This window comes from Balearica regulorum, chromosome 5, assembly GCF_011004875.1.
Source record: "Balearica regulorum gibbericeps isolate bBalReg1 chromosome 5, bBalReg1.pri, whole genome shotgun sequence".
NCBI lineage: Eukaryota > Metazoa > Chordata > Aves > Gruiformes > Gruidae > Balearica > Balearica regulorum.
Window position 1 is genome coordinate 41,738,410 of NC_046188.1, and position 17,738 is coordinate 41,756,147.

General features: G+C 44.2%; 2 protein-coding genes across 6 annotated transcripts in view; both read right to left on the reverse strand.

Moving 5' to 3' along the window:
* Positions 1-113: 113 nt before the first annotated feature.
* On the reverse strand, positions 114-10,981 carry JMJD7 (jumonji domain containing 7). Of its 2 annotated transcripts, none has more exons than XM_075754443.1 (8): positions 10,858-10,981; positions 10,027-10,180; positions 8,826-9,079; positions 7,949-8,005; positions 7,440-7,535; positions 3,681-3,757; positions 2,487-2,580; positions 114-749 (listed from the first exon to the last, which is right to left on the reverse strand). In XM_075754443.1, exons 1-8 carry the CDS (start codon positions 10,922-10,924, stop codon positions 661-663), a joined length of 888 nt encoding a protein of 295 aa, XP_075610558.1. In that variant the 5' UTR covers positions 10,925-10,981; the 3' UTR covers positions 114-660. The 2 variants fall into 2 exon arrangements, with proteins under 2 accessions (XP_075610558.1, XP_075610557.1); XM_075754442.1 differs by having other exon boundaries at positions 2,421-2,580.
* An 822-nt stretch (positions 10,982-11,803) lies between these two features.
* MAPKBP1 (mitogen-activated protein kinase binding protein 1) overlaps positions 11,804-17,738 on the reverse strand; it is a 101,688-nt gene continuing 95,753 nt past the window's right edge. For all 4 annotated transcript variants that reach the window (XM_075754433.1, XM_075754432.1, XM_075754434.1 and 1 more), the window contains 2 exons: positions 17,068-17,153; positions 11,804-16,121 (listed from right to left, as the gene is read on the reverse strand). In XM_075754433.1, the coding sequence (XP_075610548.1) occupies positions 15,828-16,121; positions 17,068-17,153 (380 nt within the window). In that variant the 3' untranslated portion in view covers positions 11,804-15,827. The remainder of the gene's footprint in view (positions 16,122-17,067; positions 17,154-17,738) is intronic.

A 17,738-nucleotide genomic window follows, 5' to 3' on the forward strand; every position in this document is an offset into this window, starting at 1 on the left:
AATAAAAACATGTAGCTTAACATGGAAAATAGCCAGCATGCTAGGAGGACTTTTGCATGTCCTCCTAGATGTCCTCCACCCATCACATCATTTGAAAAAGAAGTACAGAAATAAGCTTTTAAACGGACCTTTTATTGCAGAAGTTGTAATTTCTCACCATCAAAACACCACAGCCATTGAACTTAGTGAATTACAACTGGACAGGACTTTTGCCTTAAGCGGAATGCGCATGTTGGACTGACACACAGGTGGGTGGCAGAACAGATTCTTCCCTGTCTGATTGGGTTGTTACGAAAACAATCTCTAGATCTGAACTGTCATGGCTTCTGCTTTGGGATTTCCAAAACCTGGATTGCCTCCCTTCAAATTTTATTTTGCTCACCGTCACTGAGGCAACATGCAAAGACCTAAAAATGCTATTATCAAACCTTCTACTTACAAGCCAAAAAATCTGGCCAATTGATCTAGACTCTGTAATCAAGCAAAATAGCCATGATCTGTTTGACAGACGTTGTTGAGTCAGATGTTGTTGAGTCAGACGTTGTTGAATCAGACGTTATCAGTTCTTTTCACTTGAATCATGTTTGTACTCCAGCCACAGATGCTGATGACTGTATCACATCAGAGAGACAGATCACAAGCTCAAGTCTCCCATCTCTGCTATAACACTTTCAGGGTTTTTGTGAGGCAATCTAGTAGTTGATAATAGCTGTACTTAAGGTCATATTCCATGTCATACCAATAATTCACTGAGGAGACAAGAAAAAGCAAAAACATTTCTAAGGCTAGATTGTAATGATTTACAAACATGTTCATAGACTGTTTTCCACAGTTCAGCTAGTACAGGCTTTTTCTTATTACTGACTGAACTTTGAAATGAGCAAATCTTTGACTACAGCCAAAAATAATGTAAGCAAACATGAGAGCTCTTTAACAGTGCTGCCAATGCAACTCTGTCTTAACCCAAACCAGCTCCTCTTCAGACTCTATACTGGGGATTCCTTGGAGCAGAAGCTGGCAAAATGTTTAGGAACACAAAATCTATGCTTCTATTTAGACAAAAAAATACCAAATACACTGCAAAGTTTAATATCTGGATAGGAATATCTCTTCCTCTGAGTGTGTAAAGGATGGCAAATTCACCATGACTTCAAAACATTCATCAATTAGATAGCACTTTAATTCTGCTTCTCATTTCCTTTTAGTACACCTCTCCTAGAAAAAATAAGCCAAGCAGTATAATATTGTACCAACAGTTCTTGGAGGAGGATATACTCTCTCTTCAGACATTTACTGGACCAGACCCAGAGAATACTGATTTTTCAAGTGTATACAGACTGTAGTGCAGTTACCAGACTAAAGGCCAAATAAACTCATCACTTCTTTAACATTTCTGCTAGACAGAGAAAAAGAGGGTGGCCGGGGACTTGCAACTGGAAACAACTCTTTCCAAAAAATCTTTAAGGACTGATGCAGCAGTACTGGGAAAAGAGATTCAAAAATACTGCTTTTCTTGTAGCTTGTCTTTTTATCACAGTATCACAAATATTGAGAAAAAAAAAGGGGGGGGGGGCTTGCAATATTTGCAGTGTTGCACAAATACTAATATTATGTTGTTCAAAATACTCTATTTACTCTTTCTGGGCAGACAGGATTATTCCAGGTAAAGAACAGCAAAAAACTCTTCCTCAACTCTTGCAAAACTTACAGGATATAATGATAATACTTTGCACCACCCCCAGCCCTCCACCTGCACCAAATGGGCAACGCTTGAAATTCTAGAACTCTCTTCGGGAAGGATAAAAAATAGAGAGAGATGGTGATAAATCCTACAAAGAAAGAGATGACAAGACTTTTGATAAGCACAGGGGAACAGTAACACAAGCATAGGCTTATTAGCAAGGTAGGAGACTAGGTTGGAGCAGATTCCAGCTCACATGACAACACAGTATCTTCCACATTGTGTCTATATCCAAGCCTAAAACTCATACACTTTCTAGTTTCCTTTTCTTCTCCCACATCCTTTTTAGCTGATGTGATAACTGCACACACAACACACACTTTATTTGTGAAAGGTATGCAGATGACCAATTTGCAGTTAGCAGGCTAGGCAGACAAACTGCTTAGCTCTGTGTTAGAAGCTGGATCATGATCACTGAATTAACTATCCTTCTCCAGACTTGATGACTAGAAAGATCTTTCTTCTGTTGCATCCCTACTACTTCTCAACGATGCTATGAAATATTAGCAAAAGAGACTGCAAGACCCTGTGGCATCTGCTGAGATAGCTATTTCCTCCTGAGGGGAGGTAGATTATCTCACAGGGACCTTTGGTCCCCGTTATGCTTTGCTGTAGCTGTTTCGCTCTAGCTGCACACCCGCAACAGTTCAAAAACATATCTGGAAAGACTGTATTTTACCTGCTATACAGCCATGAGATTGCTGAACGTGATGGAACCAGAGAGAAGGAAGGTATAACATCTCACCAGCTTTCACTGTACACTGCAAAGGTTTTGCCTGAGCATACTCTGGATACTGTTCCAGATTCGGGTTCAATGGGTCCAGGGGGATCCAGGGCACCTAAAAGCAAAAGAGTACATATATGGTACTGACCCTGGCAAAAAATTCCAGCAAGCTTCCAGAAAAACAACTGATAACCAAACTTACTAGGTTACAAAACATGTATTTTGCCTAGCAAAACATGTACAGCTACACAGATTTCCACACTCAACTGGGAATAGGTCAAGGATGCAAAAAATTTGCTCCTTCAGTAAAGCATTTCTAATTAGGAAAAAGGTACTAAATGTCAGCCATGAAATTTCAGTCTCGTGGCGTACTTTCAAAACACCTCCAGCCCCTTAAGTCACTTGTTCCTCCTACATTCAGTACATGAGTATTTTATCTGTACCACTCTTTTTAGAAATTCCTTTCTTCTTCTAAAGCTCTCTGGTCTAATTTTATTCCCAGCAGTTAAAGCCTCCCCTTCCTGCTGGGAAATCCCTCTTGCCTGCATTCATTTCTTCTGTGCTCTACAGAATTATAAACCTCAGCACTCCACCGTACTGCGTTACAGGAATGCTCCCACAAGATTACATGTGCACTGCTCTAGAAACAGAGAAAAAGCCGTACCCCGAGTTCAGCTGTAGCATTTGTCACACATTACAGAGGCGAAAGGAGAGAGATTAGATGCAAAAGGCTACGGACTTATTGTTCGTTGCCTCCAGATCTATACATTTTAATCAAATAAATATTGCTACTACTAAGGAAACACAATTTATTCATTGAGACAGATACGTTTTATTGCACTGGGTGATACTCCTGTAGAGTAAAATCTAGCCCTGAGTACAGAGCCAAAAGAAAGTGAATGCAGAAGAGTCTATTTCAGCCTTAATGAAATCAGTTCCTTTACTGTTGATTCATTTAAAAGTCCTGTACAGGATCTGTTTAAGTTTGGTGCAAGGCAGACAGTTTATGACATCAATGGTTTCAGGTGTGCAGTAAAAATCTTTTCTGGAAGTTGGGGATCTTTTGCGAATAGTAAAATACAAGTGAAATATCTGGGCATTCTGTTTCCAGTAATGAAAGATTTCTAAATATCAATCAATGTGCTCAGTTTGAGGGCTCAGCAGTGTCCAAAATTATCTTTGCTGTATTGGCTGTGTTCTTTATATACTTTTTACCTTATCTGCATTCTTCTCATCCACAATTTCAAATGAGCCGTCTTCTGATACTTGGTATGTTGCTGGCTGATAGAGCTCTGGAACCACAGAAAGAATTAAATGACACAACTCAGAGTAGTACTTAGAGAAACTAATGGCAGGCCATGTCACACTTTCACCAAGTAAAAGAAAAATTAAGACACGACCTATTTCAACTTACTGTCCTCGCTGTCCTTCCCTTTGTCCATTTCAATTTTTATCCGATTTCTTATTTTTTTATATTTTTTGAAGTCAGTCTGAATACTGAACTGCCTTCCTGTTTGGAATTACAACCTTCATTCTTCACAGGATTTATTCTCCTCAAAACCCATTTTTCTCCTGGTCCTATTTTGTTCCAGTAACTGTCTCGTTTCCCTTTCAGGAGTCATAAATGCATCCCTGACTTACACATCATTCTATATTCTGGCATTTCTTCTTAGGTCAGTCTAGCAAGATAGCACTCACAAGAGTTATTAGTGACTTGCAGCCAGCCTTTCACTTCTAATTTTATCTGATAGGGCTCATCAACTGCTTCAGATATGGCAGGTTGCTTTTCTTTCATTGCTTCAGCACATGTGGTTTTCCAAGACCTCCCTTGAGAAAGCTTCTCTCCTTTAACCTGATATTCAAAAAGATGGAGTCATCTTTTTACTACACACTATAAAATGTAAGCATTATCTCTGTTCCATGCTTTAACAGTAACTTGTTTTACAAAGTATGACTAATATGACATATATGTATTTCATACATTCATAGAATCATAGAATGCTTTGGGTTGGAAGGGACCTTAAAGATCATCTAGTTCCAACCCTCCTGCCACGGACAGAGACACCCTCCACCGGACCAGGTTGCCCACAGCCCCATCCAACCTGGCCTTGAACACTTCCAGGGAGGGGGCATCCAAAGCTTCTCTGGGCAACCTGTTCCAGTGCCTCACCACCCTCACAGTAAAGAATTTTTTCCTAATATCTACTCTAAAGCTACCCTCTTTCAGTTTAAAACCATTACCCCTTGTCTTATCACTCCATACCCTTGTAACCAGTCTCTCTCCAGCTTTCCTGTAGGCCCCTTCAGATACTGGAAGGCTGCTGTAAGGTCTCCCCAGAGCTTTCTCTTCTCCAGGCTGAACAACCCCAACTCTCTCAGCCTGTCTTCATAGGAGAGATGCTCCAGCCCTCTGATCATCGTCATGGCCCTCCTCTGGACTCACTCCAACAGCTCCATGTCCTTCTTGTACTGGGGACCCCAGAGCTGGACGCAGTACTCCAGGTGGGGTCTCACAAGAGCAGACTAGAGGGGCAGAATCACCTCCCTCGACCTGCTGGTCATGCTTCTTTTGATGTGCAGCCCAGGATACAGTTGGCTTTCTGGGCTGCAAGAGCACATTGCCGGCTCATGTTGAGCCTCTTGTCCACCAACATCCCCAAGTCCTTCTCCTCAGGGCTGCTCTCAATCCATTCTCCATCCAGCCTGCACTTGGCCTTGTTGAACATCACGCAGTTCGCACAGGCTCACCTCTCAAGTCTGTCAAGGTCCCTCTCAATGGCATCCCTTCCCTCCAGCATGTCGACCGCATCACACAGCTTGGCATTGTCAGCAAACTTGCTGAGGGTGTACTCCATCCCACTGTCCATGTCGCTGACAAAGATGCTGAACAGCGCCAGTCTCGAACCTGATCTTCTCCTACAGTGGGTGGTTCTTCATTCTCCCAGTCCCTGCCTTTGCCTTCTGTGACCTGGGCAATGTGGCTAGAGCACTTGCTGGTGAAGACTGAAGCAAAAAAGTCATTGAGTACCTCGGCCTTCTCCATATCCCAGGTAATCAGGTCTCACGTTTCCTTCTGGAGAGGACCCACATTTTCCCTAGTCTTCCTTTTATCACTGATGTACCTATCAAAAGCTTTTCTGGTTGCCCTTGATGTTCCTGGACAGATTTAATTCTATCAGGGCTTTAGCTTTCCTAACCTGATCTCTGGCTGCTTGGATAGTTTCTCTGTATTCCTCCCAGGCTACTTGCCCTGGCTTCCACCCTCTGTAGGCTTCTTTTTGCATTTGAGTTTGCCTAGGAGCTCATTGGTCATCCATGCAGGCCTCCGGGTGTTTTTTGCCTGACTACTTCTTTGTTGGGATGCATCGCTTCTGAGCTTGGAGGAGGTGATCCTTGAATACTAGCCAGCGGTCTTGGGCCCCTGTTCCTTCCAGGGCTTTTTCCCCATGGTACTCTACCAAGCAGGTCCCTGAACAGGCCAGAGTCTGCTCTCCTGAAGTCCAGGGTAATGAGTTTGCTGTGCACCTTCCTTGCTGCCCTGAGGATCTTGAACTCCACCATTTCATGGTCACTGCAGCCAAGGCTGCCCTGGAGCTTCACATTCCCCACCAGCCCTTCCTTGTTGGTGAGAATAAGGTCCAGCATGGCACCTCTCCTCGTTGGCTCCACTGTCACTTGGAGAAGGAAGTTATCATCAATGCATTCCAGGAATCTCATGGATTGCTTATGCCCTGCTGTGTTGTCTCTCCAACAGCTGTCGGGGTGGGTGAAGTCCTCCATGAGGACCAGGGCTTATGAATGTGAGGCTGCTCCTATCTGCCTATAGAGGGTCGCATCTGCTTGGTCTCCCTGGTCAGGTGGCCTGTAGCAGACGCCCCACTACAGTGTGCCCTGTCCCTGCCCTCCCTTTAATCTTGACCCATAAGCTCTCCATTGGCTCCTCATCCATCCCCAGGTGGAGCTCCATGCATTCCAGCTGGTCATTGACACAGAGGGTGACACCCCCTCCTCGTCTCCCCTATCTGTCCTTCCTAAAGAGCCTATATCCTTCCATCCCAACACCCCAGTCATATGAGCCATTCCACCACGTCTCTGTGATGCCAATGAGATCACAGCCCTGCAGGCATACGCGCGTCTCCAGCTCCTCTTGTTTGTTCCCCATGCTACGTACATTTGCATAGATGCATCTAAGTTGGGCCCCGATGAAGCTGGCTGACTGGAGCAGCTGGAGTTCCTTTGTGCTGCACCTCAGGTGCTCTCCTGCTGACCTGTGGTCCTTCTCCCAGCTCTGGGCATCTATTGCTGGCACTGGCATCAAACTGGTAGGAGTGGAATGGATTGAGGTGCCCTTCCCCCAGCAACTTTAAAGCCCTCTTCACCAGCTTGGCAAGCCTGTGACCGAAGATACTCTTGCCCTGCTTGGACAGATGGACCCCATCAGCTCCCAGTAGAATAGGTTTCTCAAAGCGAGTCCCATGGTCTAAGTAGCTGAACCCCTGGCCACAGAAAATGGGCAATGTGAAGTAATGCTGCCACAACAATCTCTTTTTTTCATTTCTCCAGTTTTCAGAGATTCAGTTAGGAACTTGAATATTTCATTAAACTACAACTTATTCTTCAGCTTCCTGGCTTTTTTCCTAGAGAAAAGAATGAGCAGGCAGAATCCAAACCTGTTAAACATCAGAGATGACATGCTACAATACTGACAAGATACTTGAATAATTTAAATATTCTAAAGCTGAAGAGAATGCCATGACTATCAATGAACCTATCACTTTACAGGACTGGAAAACCCAACCTTAGAATAATATTTGTATTACAAACTACCTGCAGCATGAAATAGAAGAGATATTTGTTCACACTGGAAAGGGTAACAACATCAAAATGTTAACTCTGCTTCTTTTTTCATATCTTTCAATATTTTAGTCTCTTCTCCTTCCAACCTCCAGGGATACTGCATAGTAAATTATGTACCATATGGGATGAAGGGACGGTCACTCGGTGGATGCAGTAGAAAATGTTTCTCTCCAGATATCACACAGTACAAGTTCTCATAATGATCTTTATGTACTAGGATTGAGGAAAAAAGAGATGTGGAGAAAGAGAGAAAATCAGTGTTATTTCCTTCTCTACATCAGAAACTATAGTAAACTGAAAGCGTCAGCTTGTCCTCTTATCATCTGGCTGCTTCCTCCTCTTGCAGCCAGTGGGAGTGGAAAGTACCAATATAATGTTGTAGCAAATGTATTCAACGAAGCAAATTGTCAGTACTTTGCCTGACACAATGCCAGATAGATGCACCCAGAAACACAGCAGCAAGAGGCTGCAGAAGTGCAGGAGAAAGAAGGCAAAAAAAGTACGTTAAAGTAGAACTGCCTTGTCCGAGAAAACACACAGTCCTGCTGAGCCACTAACTCAAAACAAGCCCACTTGAACCTCTGCTGAAAGCACACAGAAAACGTACAGCGCCACACAATACGTACAAGATGTCACAGCAGTCGATTCCCCAAGCCAGAAATTCACAGCATCAGGCTTCTTCCCTGTATGGTTAGGGAATAGAGACATGTTGCCAATGAAAAAAGAATTGTCACGTTTAAAAGCATTTCAAATAATTTTCTGCCAGTTCTGCCAAATTCTAACCTTTAACTTCCTTCAGAACTATGACAGGTTTCATTACAAATAGCAGTCTGTGAGCAACAGCAGCCACCTTCTATGCTGGAAGCCACTGTAGTGCCGATCAGACTTCATGACGTAGTATCATCCATCCCCAAATCGATGGTTACAACCCTTTGTTTCCACATTCTGAATCCCTAAGACTTAGCTCACAGAGAAATTGCAGCACATCTACGTACAGTTCAAAAAGATGGTGAGATCACAGTAAATCATTTTCATTGACTTTTTAAGGGAAGACATGCTGTAAAATAGAAACTGACTGAAACAGAACGTTTAACTAGAAACAAAACATCTGTAATTTTACAAAAGGGGGTGGGGGCTGTGTGTTGTTTTGCTTGTTTGTTACACTAGCTTTGGTAGCAACAGCATGAATCCATATCAAAACATGATTCTGAATCAGAGAAAAGCCACTATATGAAAAGAAATGCTATATGGTGCTGTCACCACAGTGTTTCAGTTGTGATGGTCCCAAATCACAACTGAGATACTGATTCTGGAGTAACCCAAACCCAAAACCTAGATTACTCTATTATTAAATATTTTACCACTTCTGCTTCCTAAGGGGATGAAACCAAACTAAGCTCTGGCATCCAGAACCAGAAACAAACATTCACCATGTACCTAGCATGATTGTTTCAAAGCTCTGTACAAAATATTTACTGAATACAGAAGAAATAGAAGGTTTACCAAGTGCCTCGCTCATCCATGGTATGTCAGGCTGCACATCACAGACAAGTTCAGGGAACTCCTCAATGAGGTTTGAACACTGCTTCTGCACATAGAATATGTTGGGAGAGGTCACTTTCTTCTCCACAATGTCCAAAAAGTCCATGAAAGGCATTTGGCGCTCCTCTGGCATGACAAAACGGTCCTGAAACACTGCATCTGCATAACCATTTGGTGTTACTGCCACGCTCACTACCTTGGGGCCTATTACCTCCCTGCAAAATAAATCAAAGGTTTATAGCCAGACCTGCAATTGGCCCATATATTGCACACTGGTTACTTTAAAAAGAACGTATTTCATGGGCAGCAAAAATAAGAAGCCTGGCTTTCCATGGATGGGTGTCTCTAGACTAGATTTTCTACTGTCAGATAAGGACTCTGCCATTCTGCTCCAATTGCTGCCTGTGGTCAAGACAATCGTATTATCTTTAGCCTCTCTAAATTCTCTTGCGTCTAACAGGTGAGTTCACAAAGGAGCTCCCTTTTCTTCTGTGCAGGCTGAGGGCCCTCTTCAGCGACTTCTTTTCATCAATCATGGACAAGCTTGATATTCTTGGGACCACTCAACCCAGCCAAATCTGGGCAGCTGTATGGTCAACAGCAATCGAGGAGGGAGAAAGGATGAACAGAGACTGATAGACACACACATCATGTGGTTAACAGCCCTTATTTCTGTGAGAAACTTAATTTTAAACCCATAGATTTTAGGCCTAACCAGAAATCCCACCTCAAAAAAGAACTTTAAAAAACCTATATCAGTCATTGTTAAAACGCTTATCATTTGTGGTTTGTTTTTTTTAAAAAACAAAGTGTACTCAGTCACAAACAAGTCAGTCTGTTCTAAGAGTGCTACAGCCCCACTCCAACTGGGAGGCTATGGGGTGGAGCACTGGCCGGAGCACAGCAATGGGACTGGGTTTCCATAGCCTGGGCTGGCTGGCTGCACAGCCACAGCACCCCCCCTTCACACTGCATCGGAACTGGTCAGGACGGCATCTTTGCAGGAACAAACGTACACACGAGTTTGGCAGGGCTTAACACCATTGTACAGAAGCACAGGAATCTGAGCTAATCTTAAGGATAAAAACAAAGATTAACCAAGGGCCTTTTACTGAGGTCAACTGAAGTTGGCCATCAGTCCTGCTCCAAAGCTCCTTCATACCTGAGGTACGCTGAGGTCCATTTCTTCAGAGCCGGCCAGTGGCTGATGGCATTCTGAATTATACAAGGTTTATTCGGACTCACCCATTCTCGATAAAACTCCAGTGGGGACGGAGGCCTATCAAGATAGGGTACATCCTCCATCCACCCCAGCTCTGTCCAGGAAAATGAGAAACAGTTTTACTCAGTGTCCTGAGAGCAGCACCTGCTGCTAGCACACTAACTGGCTCCAAAGCCCACACCACAGGTGCTCAGCTGAAAGCAAGCCGATCCCCATGGGCTCCAGAAACGGCTCAGTTAAAACCCAGAGGCTGTCAGGGAGGGTTTCAGTGCCAGATGGGTACCTCAGGCCCTCGCCCAGCCACTCACCTGCTGTCAGTCACAGCTACTGCCATGGGTGGCCACACCGTGGGCCCACAGGAGGTGCACCTCTTATACAGAGATGATACCACACAAAGATTTTTGGAAGCTGGCATAGTGCTTTGTTTCGCTATTTTATAAATAAGAAAATAACCTAAAAGGGCCATTTTCTCACGTTTCGTTTTCTTTTTGCAGGGGCCTTTCATGCTCCATCTTCACCTTGGAAACATTAGGCTGCAAACAGAGCAGGTGCATGGACGCTCCAGTTCAACCCACGCAGGTGCCATTTGCGGCTGCTGCGGCCCAGCCGGGGCGCCGAGGCGGCCCCAAACCGAATTGTTCTTCCCATCCGGCGGGCTGGGGCCCACGGAGAGAGCCAGCGCCCGGCCCAGGCCCAGGCCCCAGCGCCCGCCCCCCCGCGGCCCCCCCCCCCCCCCCCCCCCCCCGGCCCGGCCCTCTTTCCCCCGCTCACCGCGGGCCTCCCGCGGGAAGGCGGCCAGGCAGCCCCTGACGGCCCGCAGAGCCGCGCCCTCCGCCATGCCCGCGCCACCGCCCCACGGACGGGCCCCAGCCCGGCCCCGGAGGAGGAGGAGGAGGAGCCGCTCTCCTCCTCCCGCCTTCCCTTCCTCCCTCCCTCCCCCGCCGCGGCCTCCCTTTCTGCCCACCCTCCCTACCCCCGAAAATGAAATCCCGAGTGGGTCGCGCAGCTCGACAGCAGCTCGGTAACAAATGATCACATTTTTATTGAAACAGTTTAAGACACGGAGTACAAATGAATACAGAGTTAAAAACAGCTCCCGAGGGGAGCCTTACAGTGCAAAAAAAACCCAACAAACGATTTTTATTATTTTTGTCCAAATAATTAAAAAAAAAAAAAAAGGACATTTTAAAGGATTATTTTACCTAAAGCCAGAAGTATAAAAACACACATTTATAAATAAAGCAAGAGGGATTTTGTTTGTTTGTTTTTGATTTTTTTTTTTTTTTTAAAGGGGTGAAGGAAAAGGGTAGTGGTGGAGAACACGGGTAAAGAGTTGCCTGCCTGGTGCCTCGGCACACGTAGGACACGCGGAGCAGACATGGCTTATTCCTAACGCTGCTGCCCAAGCATCTCCCCACCGACACTTTACAGTGGGGTACCCATATGAACACAGTCCCAGCTGCCCCCAGTTATTTACACACACGATCTGAAATATGGGACACGCCGGTCTCATCCAGAGGAAGAAGCACCTGCTCATGCCGGGGCTGCTAGAAGACCTGTCTATTATTTGAATGAGGTTTCTGTCATTTAGTATCCTGGATGCTGCACATCCAACAGGGTAGGAGTGGGGGGAGACACCATATACATGCATGAATTTACCAATGGTGTTTAAATACCTGTACTTCATTTTTTCTTATATATAATTATATACATATTCTTTCTTTTAAAAAAATTAAGTTCGTATGTTTCTACTCCCAGAAACTTCTCTGAGTCACGATGAAGTCTGCAAAAGGGGGGACTGGGGAGGGGGTTGATGTAAGGCCTGCCCCAACCATCGCCTGGGAGGTCCCATGGAAAGGAGAGGACAACCTGAGAGAGGAGGTGGAAGAAACGCAGTCTCCCATACACACGGTTCCTGGGTGCTACCGAGGGATGGGAGGAGGAAGGCGTTAACCCTGCCTGCAGCAGGAAACACAACTGAAAGAGTTTGCTGCCCTCTCAGGTTGCAGCCCTTCCCACTACACCAGTTCAGAGGGCCCAAGAATCAACCAAGGGGTCCCACAGGCAAAAGTAATGCTATTTACAAAATGGAGGGGAAACACCCCAAAACCCAACTATTCTCATTTTGACTAGGAATGTTGGGTTGGAGGGGACAAAATGTATGTAAAGAGGATAGGTAGGTCCAAATAATTTTTTCAGACTTTATGTTAAATAACTTGTCTTAATACAGCTATCTGGTCATGGCTATGCTAACACCCACACAAACCAGTAAGAGGGATAGACTCACATTTATTACCTCCTCCCACAAGCCTCTCCACTTCCCAGGCAGTTACCATTCAGCATTTCTCTCCCTGGCCCAATGAACGGCCTGTGGTGAAACATATTCACAAGGTGCAACAAAATGTAACACATTTATGCTCTCTTTGTTCTGTAAACTAGAATTTTAAGGATTTCCTACTGCCAGCAATAGGAAGTTAGCAGGGAAGAATCAGTTGGATCAGTCTCAAATTTTAAAGAGCAACACTACCTCCTCACCCCTCTCAGCAACAAACTTGTGGCACCAGCATCGCCTTTACTGGGCTTCCACTACTCAATTTGTAACATCCAAGCCTTGGGCAAACAGGTTACAACTTTGCTGTTTAGGAAAAAACAGTTGCTTAGAGGACAGCAAGCGAAGAAACAAGAGGCCCAATAGGACATACTTCAAAACAAACCCTTTCCGATTCATTCTTCAATTACAGATCATCATCTCAGTCCTAAATCTACTTCCCTGAACCCTTTCTGTACTAAATCTTTCACAGGTATTGGCCAAATGGTGTTCCTCAGGCCCAGACCATCTCTACCTCTACTCTCTTTTCCTGAGTGTCCTACACACACTATTCTAATTTGTTTTAAACTACACAACCATCCTCCAGCTGATCTACTTGCCTGACACTTCTCTTACTGTCATTCCGATCAGATTTTCCCTCTGGTTTCCTGTATGCAGCCGTGACCCCAAGCAAAATCCATTCCAGGAAGCAAAGCCCACTCCAATCAGCCCCAAAATCAGATTTGCTTCACACAACTCATTCCCAAGGAGCTTTATTTCGTATCTCTATGCCAGCTTCACTGGTTGTTGCTCTTTACCTTAACAGGAATTTGCATTCTCGCCACTGGCTCTTCTGCATCATCTCTGACCCTTTTTGTCACTACCTCAAAGTTTAAATAATAAAATGGAATAAAATTGCACAGGGAAGTAATATAAAGGACCCTCAAACCGTTATCGCCAGTACCAAAAGATACCTGGGTTGAAGGGACTGCTATTTTACCTGAGTGTCTTGTGGCCCCAGTACAGCAAGAAATTTCCTGTATACTAGGACATATGTTCACAGTCTGAAAGTGGAGGAACTAATTGTCTCAAAAGCAAGCTTGACCCACACTAACTCCATCAGAGATCCAACGTGACTGTCATCATATGTTCCACTCGCAGCATCTCCAGCACGCCTTTTCACTCAAGGAAACTGCCAGAAATTTCCTCTCTGGTTTTCAACTTGCCTGCCTCTGCAAAACCTGTCTGTGCAAGAGAAGCTGCCCGTGAGACCAAGCACACCAGCTGATTCAGCACAGTGCAATGCTGAGTCAGGACTAGAAAATAACATTTTTAAAGTTTCAGTACAAGCCCACGGAAGGAAAGATTAGCAAAGATGCCTGAAACCTGATTAGGCAGATTTAAATTACAGGCAGAAGTGGGTGGAAAGCTCTCAAAGTGCTCCCCATACCGCCAAGTCCCGAAGCACTCGGCAGTGGTGATCAGCCAGCAAATCTGTTATGGGGAGAGCGACAACTGCAGATTATTCAGCCCTGGAGTTATTCAGAAGAAACAGGTCATCCTACACCAGTCTGGCCAGCCCAGTAGAAAAAAGGCTGCACTGCAGATGTCCAGTCACAGAAAGACGAGAAGTCGACAGACCACATTTCCAAGTGCCACAGGGTTTCAGAGAGATGACAGCCAGGACAGTAAAATGAAAGAAAATGGCTTCAAGCCTGTAACCTGTGGAACCAGGTGATGCAGTCTGTCCTCCTTCGAGTGACTTCCACAGATGCTAGCATTCTCTCTCCCATTGAAAGCTTGTTGCTTGCATTAGTTTTATAAACTGGGATTACACTGCTCTGCCTTAAAATACAAGGCAGACTGGAGATGGAGGAAGAAATAAAGCATTTTGTGTATCTGTCCCTGTCATGGAAAGGAGTGGGAATAAGGGGGAAGGTGCTGAAGAATTTCATTGGTTTGAAAATTTTTTTTCTTAGCTTATCATTGACCAAAAAAAAAAAAAATCACTGGATAGTTTTAAGCCACTACAAACACAAGTTAGCATGGGCTTAGAGAAGCTCCACAGGGTGAGAGAGTATTGCACACACAAATGCAAGAAGGAAAGATTTTCTGTTTCTCAGACAAGAAATTAATGAAAAGCAAAGAGGCTGGGGCAGGGGAAATGGTGGTAACTGCATCCCAAAATATCTTGTTCAAAGGTTTTGGGAAACCATCTTCTGTGGGTAGTTGAAATAGCTTTACAAAGTAAGAGAATCTTAGCTGTCTTGGGATGTAATTATTCTGTTTTCCTGGAAAAGCAGGAATAAAACATTTTTGCTATCACAGTGAAATGAACAAATGACATGGGTGAGCCGTTGCACTGAAGATCTCTCAAATCCAGAGTCACACTGTAAGAGATGGAAACCAGCTTTTCCATGTCACTTCTCAACAAATAAATCATCACCCCAAATTCCCCAGTCATGATAACATCAAAGTCAATATCCAATTCCTAATCATGAAAGGCAGCTGAAACAAACTTTCATATTTGTATCTAAATTCCACTTTTAAAATGTCTGCAGAAAACCCAGTCTGAAGTATCAATATAATGTCAAATTTCAGATTAAAAATACCACTACCGAATTCATTAAGTAATCTCCAAAGTATGGTCCAAGGGTTGCAGAGCCTTCCCCCAGAGGCGAATACAGATAAAAATTCAGTGTGGGGGCTGTCTTGAAACAAGAGAAAAGCAGACAGGGTTGTCATGACAACAGTAACATTACTCCAGGTAACAAAACTAAAGCAGGAAAAGAAAGAACAGCAAGACAAGATTTGAGCAGAAAACAGTTCATTAATTGCACAGACACTCCAGCCTGTCGCCCTGTCGGGGGTTTATAATACAGAGATTGTTTCTCGCTGGGATATGGCAAAGGGATTAACAGTTTTTGTTAAAGGACAAAGATAACAGCCACAAACGTGACATAGAGCAACAGTCAGAAAAATAAATTAATAAATAAACCCATAAAAAGTCTGCTTCTTGATTCTCATGAAGCCTTGGAGAGGAAGGGATTGGCTTCACTCGGACTCCTTTGTTTTTAGTCAGCAGTTCAGAATTTCTTGGATAAACTGGATTTTCTTTGTTTCTTTAGGTGACAAACATCCTGACCTCCTGGCTATGAAGAAATTTCAAGGCAATTTCTCCAAACTCCTCTTTCAAGACTTTGTCTAGAGACAGAAAGTTGAAGACCATTGGGGAAAAAAGTATTAAAATTGTGGCCAGCACATTGCTGAGAATTAGAGCAAGTAAGTTGCAGGGGCCTGAGGAAATCAATTTATAAATGTCTCCCCACCAGCCCCAGACCAGTGCGATGATAGCATCAATCTGAAGCTCTCTCTGTGGTCCTCTTCTTGGGATTATCTCTGTGTATTCATGAACACCTGAAAAACACCCCTCTTAGAGTTTTTTGTCCATGCGTCGTTCCACAGCTTGTAGCAATAGCTCTGAGTACTGTTCCAGCAAAGCTAGCGTCTGCTCATCTCCCAAACTCTTGGGACTTGGTAAACTGGCACCACATCCCTCATTCAGTGGGCTAGTGGTGTCTTGTGGCTTCGCCAGTACCTCCTTAACCTTCGGAAACTCTTCCTCATCCTTCAGAGAGTCCAATTCTTTCTTCATTGAGGAGAATGTTTCTGTCAGGAGGCCTGCTATTTTATCTTTGTCAGTAGAAGACTCTGTATCATTTAACACCTGAAAATAGAGAGGGAAAATTAAAAAAAGAAAGAACAGAGCACCAAGTAAGCAGTTTCAGCCCTTGAGGGAAGTGAAGCCATGAAGATTTGCAGACCCTTCAAGTGTCTTTTTCTTCAACATTTGAAACTGCCAATTTAGTCATATAGCAGGGCATGCATCCAATCCACACAAAATCCAGAGGCATTAGGCCAGAGATGGGAAGCACATTTTTGGGTAGTGTGACCCTTATGCTATGTTTCCCAGCTGCAGCACAGGGCCACCATCTCCTTTTCTTCCTGTCTGCCAGAGGCAGCTGGTCACAGGAACAGAGCAAGGTCGGAGAGCTAATGCTAAGGCCACAGCTGCAGAGGACCACATGGCAGAAACTCACAGTGGAAGTTTCGTGCTTGCTACAGAGGACTTGACAGATCAGTGCTAAGCAATAAAAGAAAGAGCTGTTATATTGCTCTGCGTGTAACTCTGGTCTGGCAGTGAGAGGGACAGGGCGAGTGGTTGCATGTTCCCTCTCACAGCTGGATTCCCATGGTATCTCACATTTGCTAATCCTTTTCCCAGGCATCAAAGACAGAGAACAGATGGGGATAATAAAACTTAAAGCTCCCATAGTATTTCCTATCTCTGAAGCACTGTATAAATATTAACTAATTCCCTAATACCCTTTTGAAAAAGAGCGTGCTGTTATCTTCAGTTTACAGATAGGCTAAACAGACTGAAAAGTTAATTGATTTGCTCAGAGTACCATAGCAAGCCATTGGAAAATCCAAAAGTTGGAAATGAGGAGTTCCTGCCTCCTTAGTTCAAGCTTTAGGTGCAGCGGACAACCAGGCAACTTGCGTCACTGAACACCCAGTCAAGAGAACGCCTTAAGCCAGCAAGCACATACATTCAATGCTCACAGACTATAAAGCCTGCTGTCACAGAACCCACATCTGAGGTCACTCACCATGCGGTAAAGATGAATGGCTTTGCGCATGCTGTCCTGGAGCTCGGATACCACGTGCTCACACTGCTCTACGCTGATGCACGATTCTGAAGGGGGGGGGAAATAAAAATGCAAACTAAGGCACAGACAAACTCCAATATCCATGATCTCACAGTTGGGTAAGAAAACATTTTTTTAAATATATATTTGAAAGATCATGTGCATACACTTCTCATTCAATTTTTAGAGCCAATCATTAAACACATAAGTTCTACATGAGTTTTTCTTCATACTATCTAGAGATGCTACTTGTTTCAAACATTCCTGTTTTTCCAGTCTTTAGCCTCTCCAAAGTCAACAATGGTTTTTCTCAGATCACACATCCTTGTTACAAGTCAAGGATAGTCACAGATTACCCATGCCATTCTCAACTATAATTAAAGTCAAGTTTGAATGAAGGATTCCAGTGGCAAAAGGGACCGACGTGAGAAGCCTGTAATTTAGCTTCCACCTATTCAGCAATCTACATACTCCCCCTCATGTACTTTTTTGCACAGTGTAAAACTAAACACTGAGGATGAAGGATTACACTGAATTATTACAGCATTCTCTAGTGAGGACTTAGGTCCAGAGCAGTGTTGACAAACAAACTCAATCACAGCAGAATCACATTTCTGAGCAACCCAGGATAT

Excerpts from the sequence above, each read along its gene's own strand:
- JMJD7 (XM_075754442.1), bottom strand. The coding sequence starts at position 10,924 with ATGGCGGAGGGCGCGGCTCTGCGGGCCGTCAGGGGCTGCCTGGCCGCC. Across the intron at positions 10,181-10,857 it reads CTTCCCGCGGGAGGCCCGCG|AGCTGGGGTGGATGGAGGAT; the intron begins GTGAGCGGGGGA and ends TTTCCTGGACAG. Across the intron at positions 7,536-7,948 it reads ATCGACTGCTGTGACATCTT|TACATAAAGATCATTATGAG; the intron begins GTACGTATTGTG and ends CCTCAATCCTAG.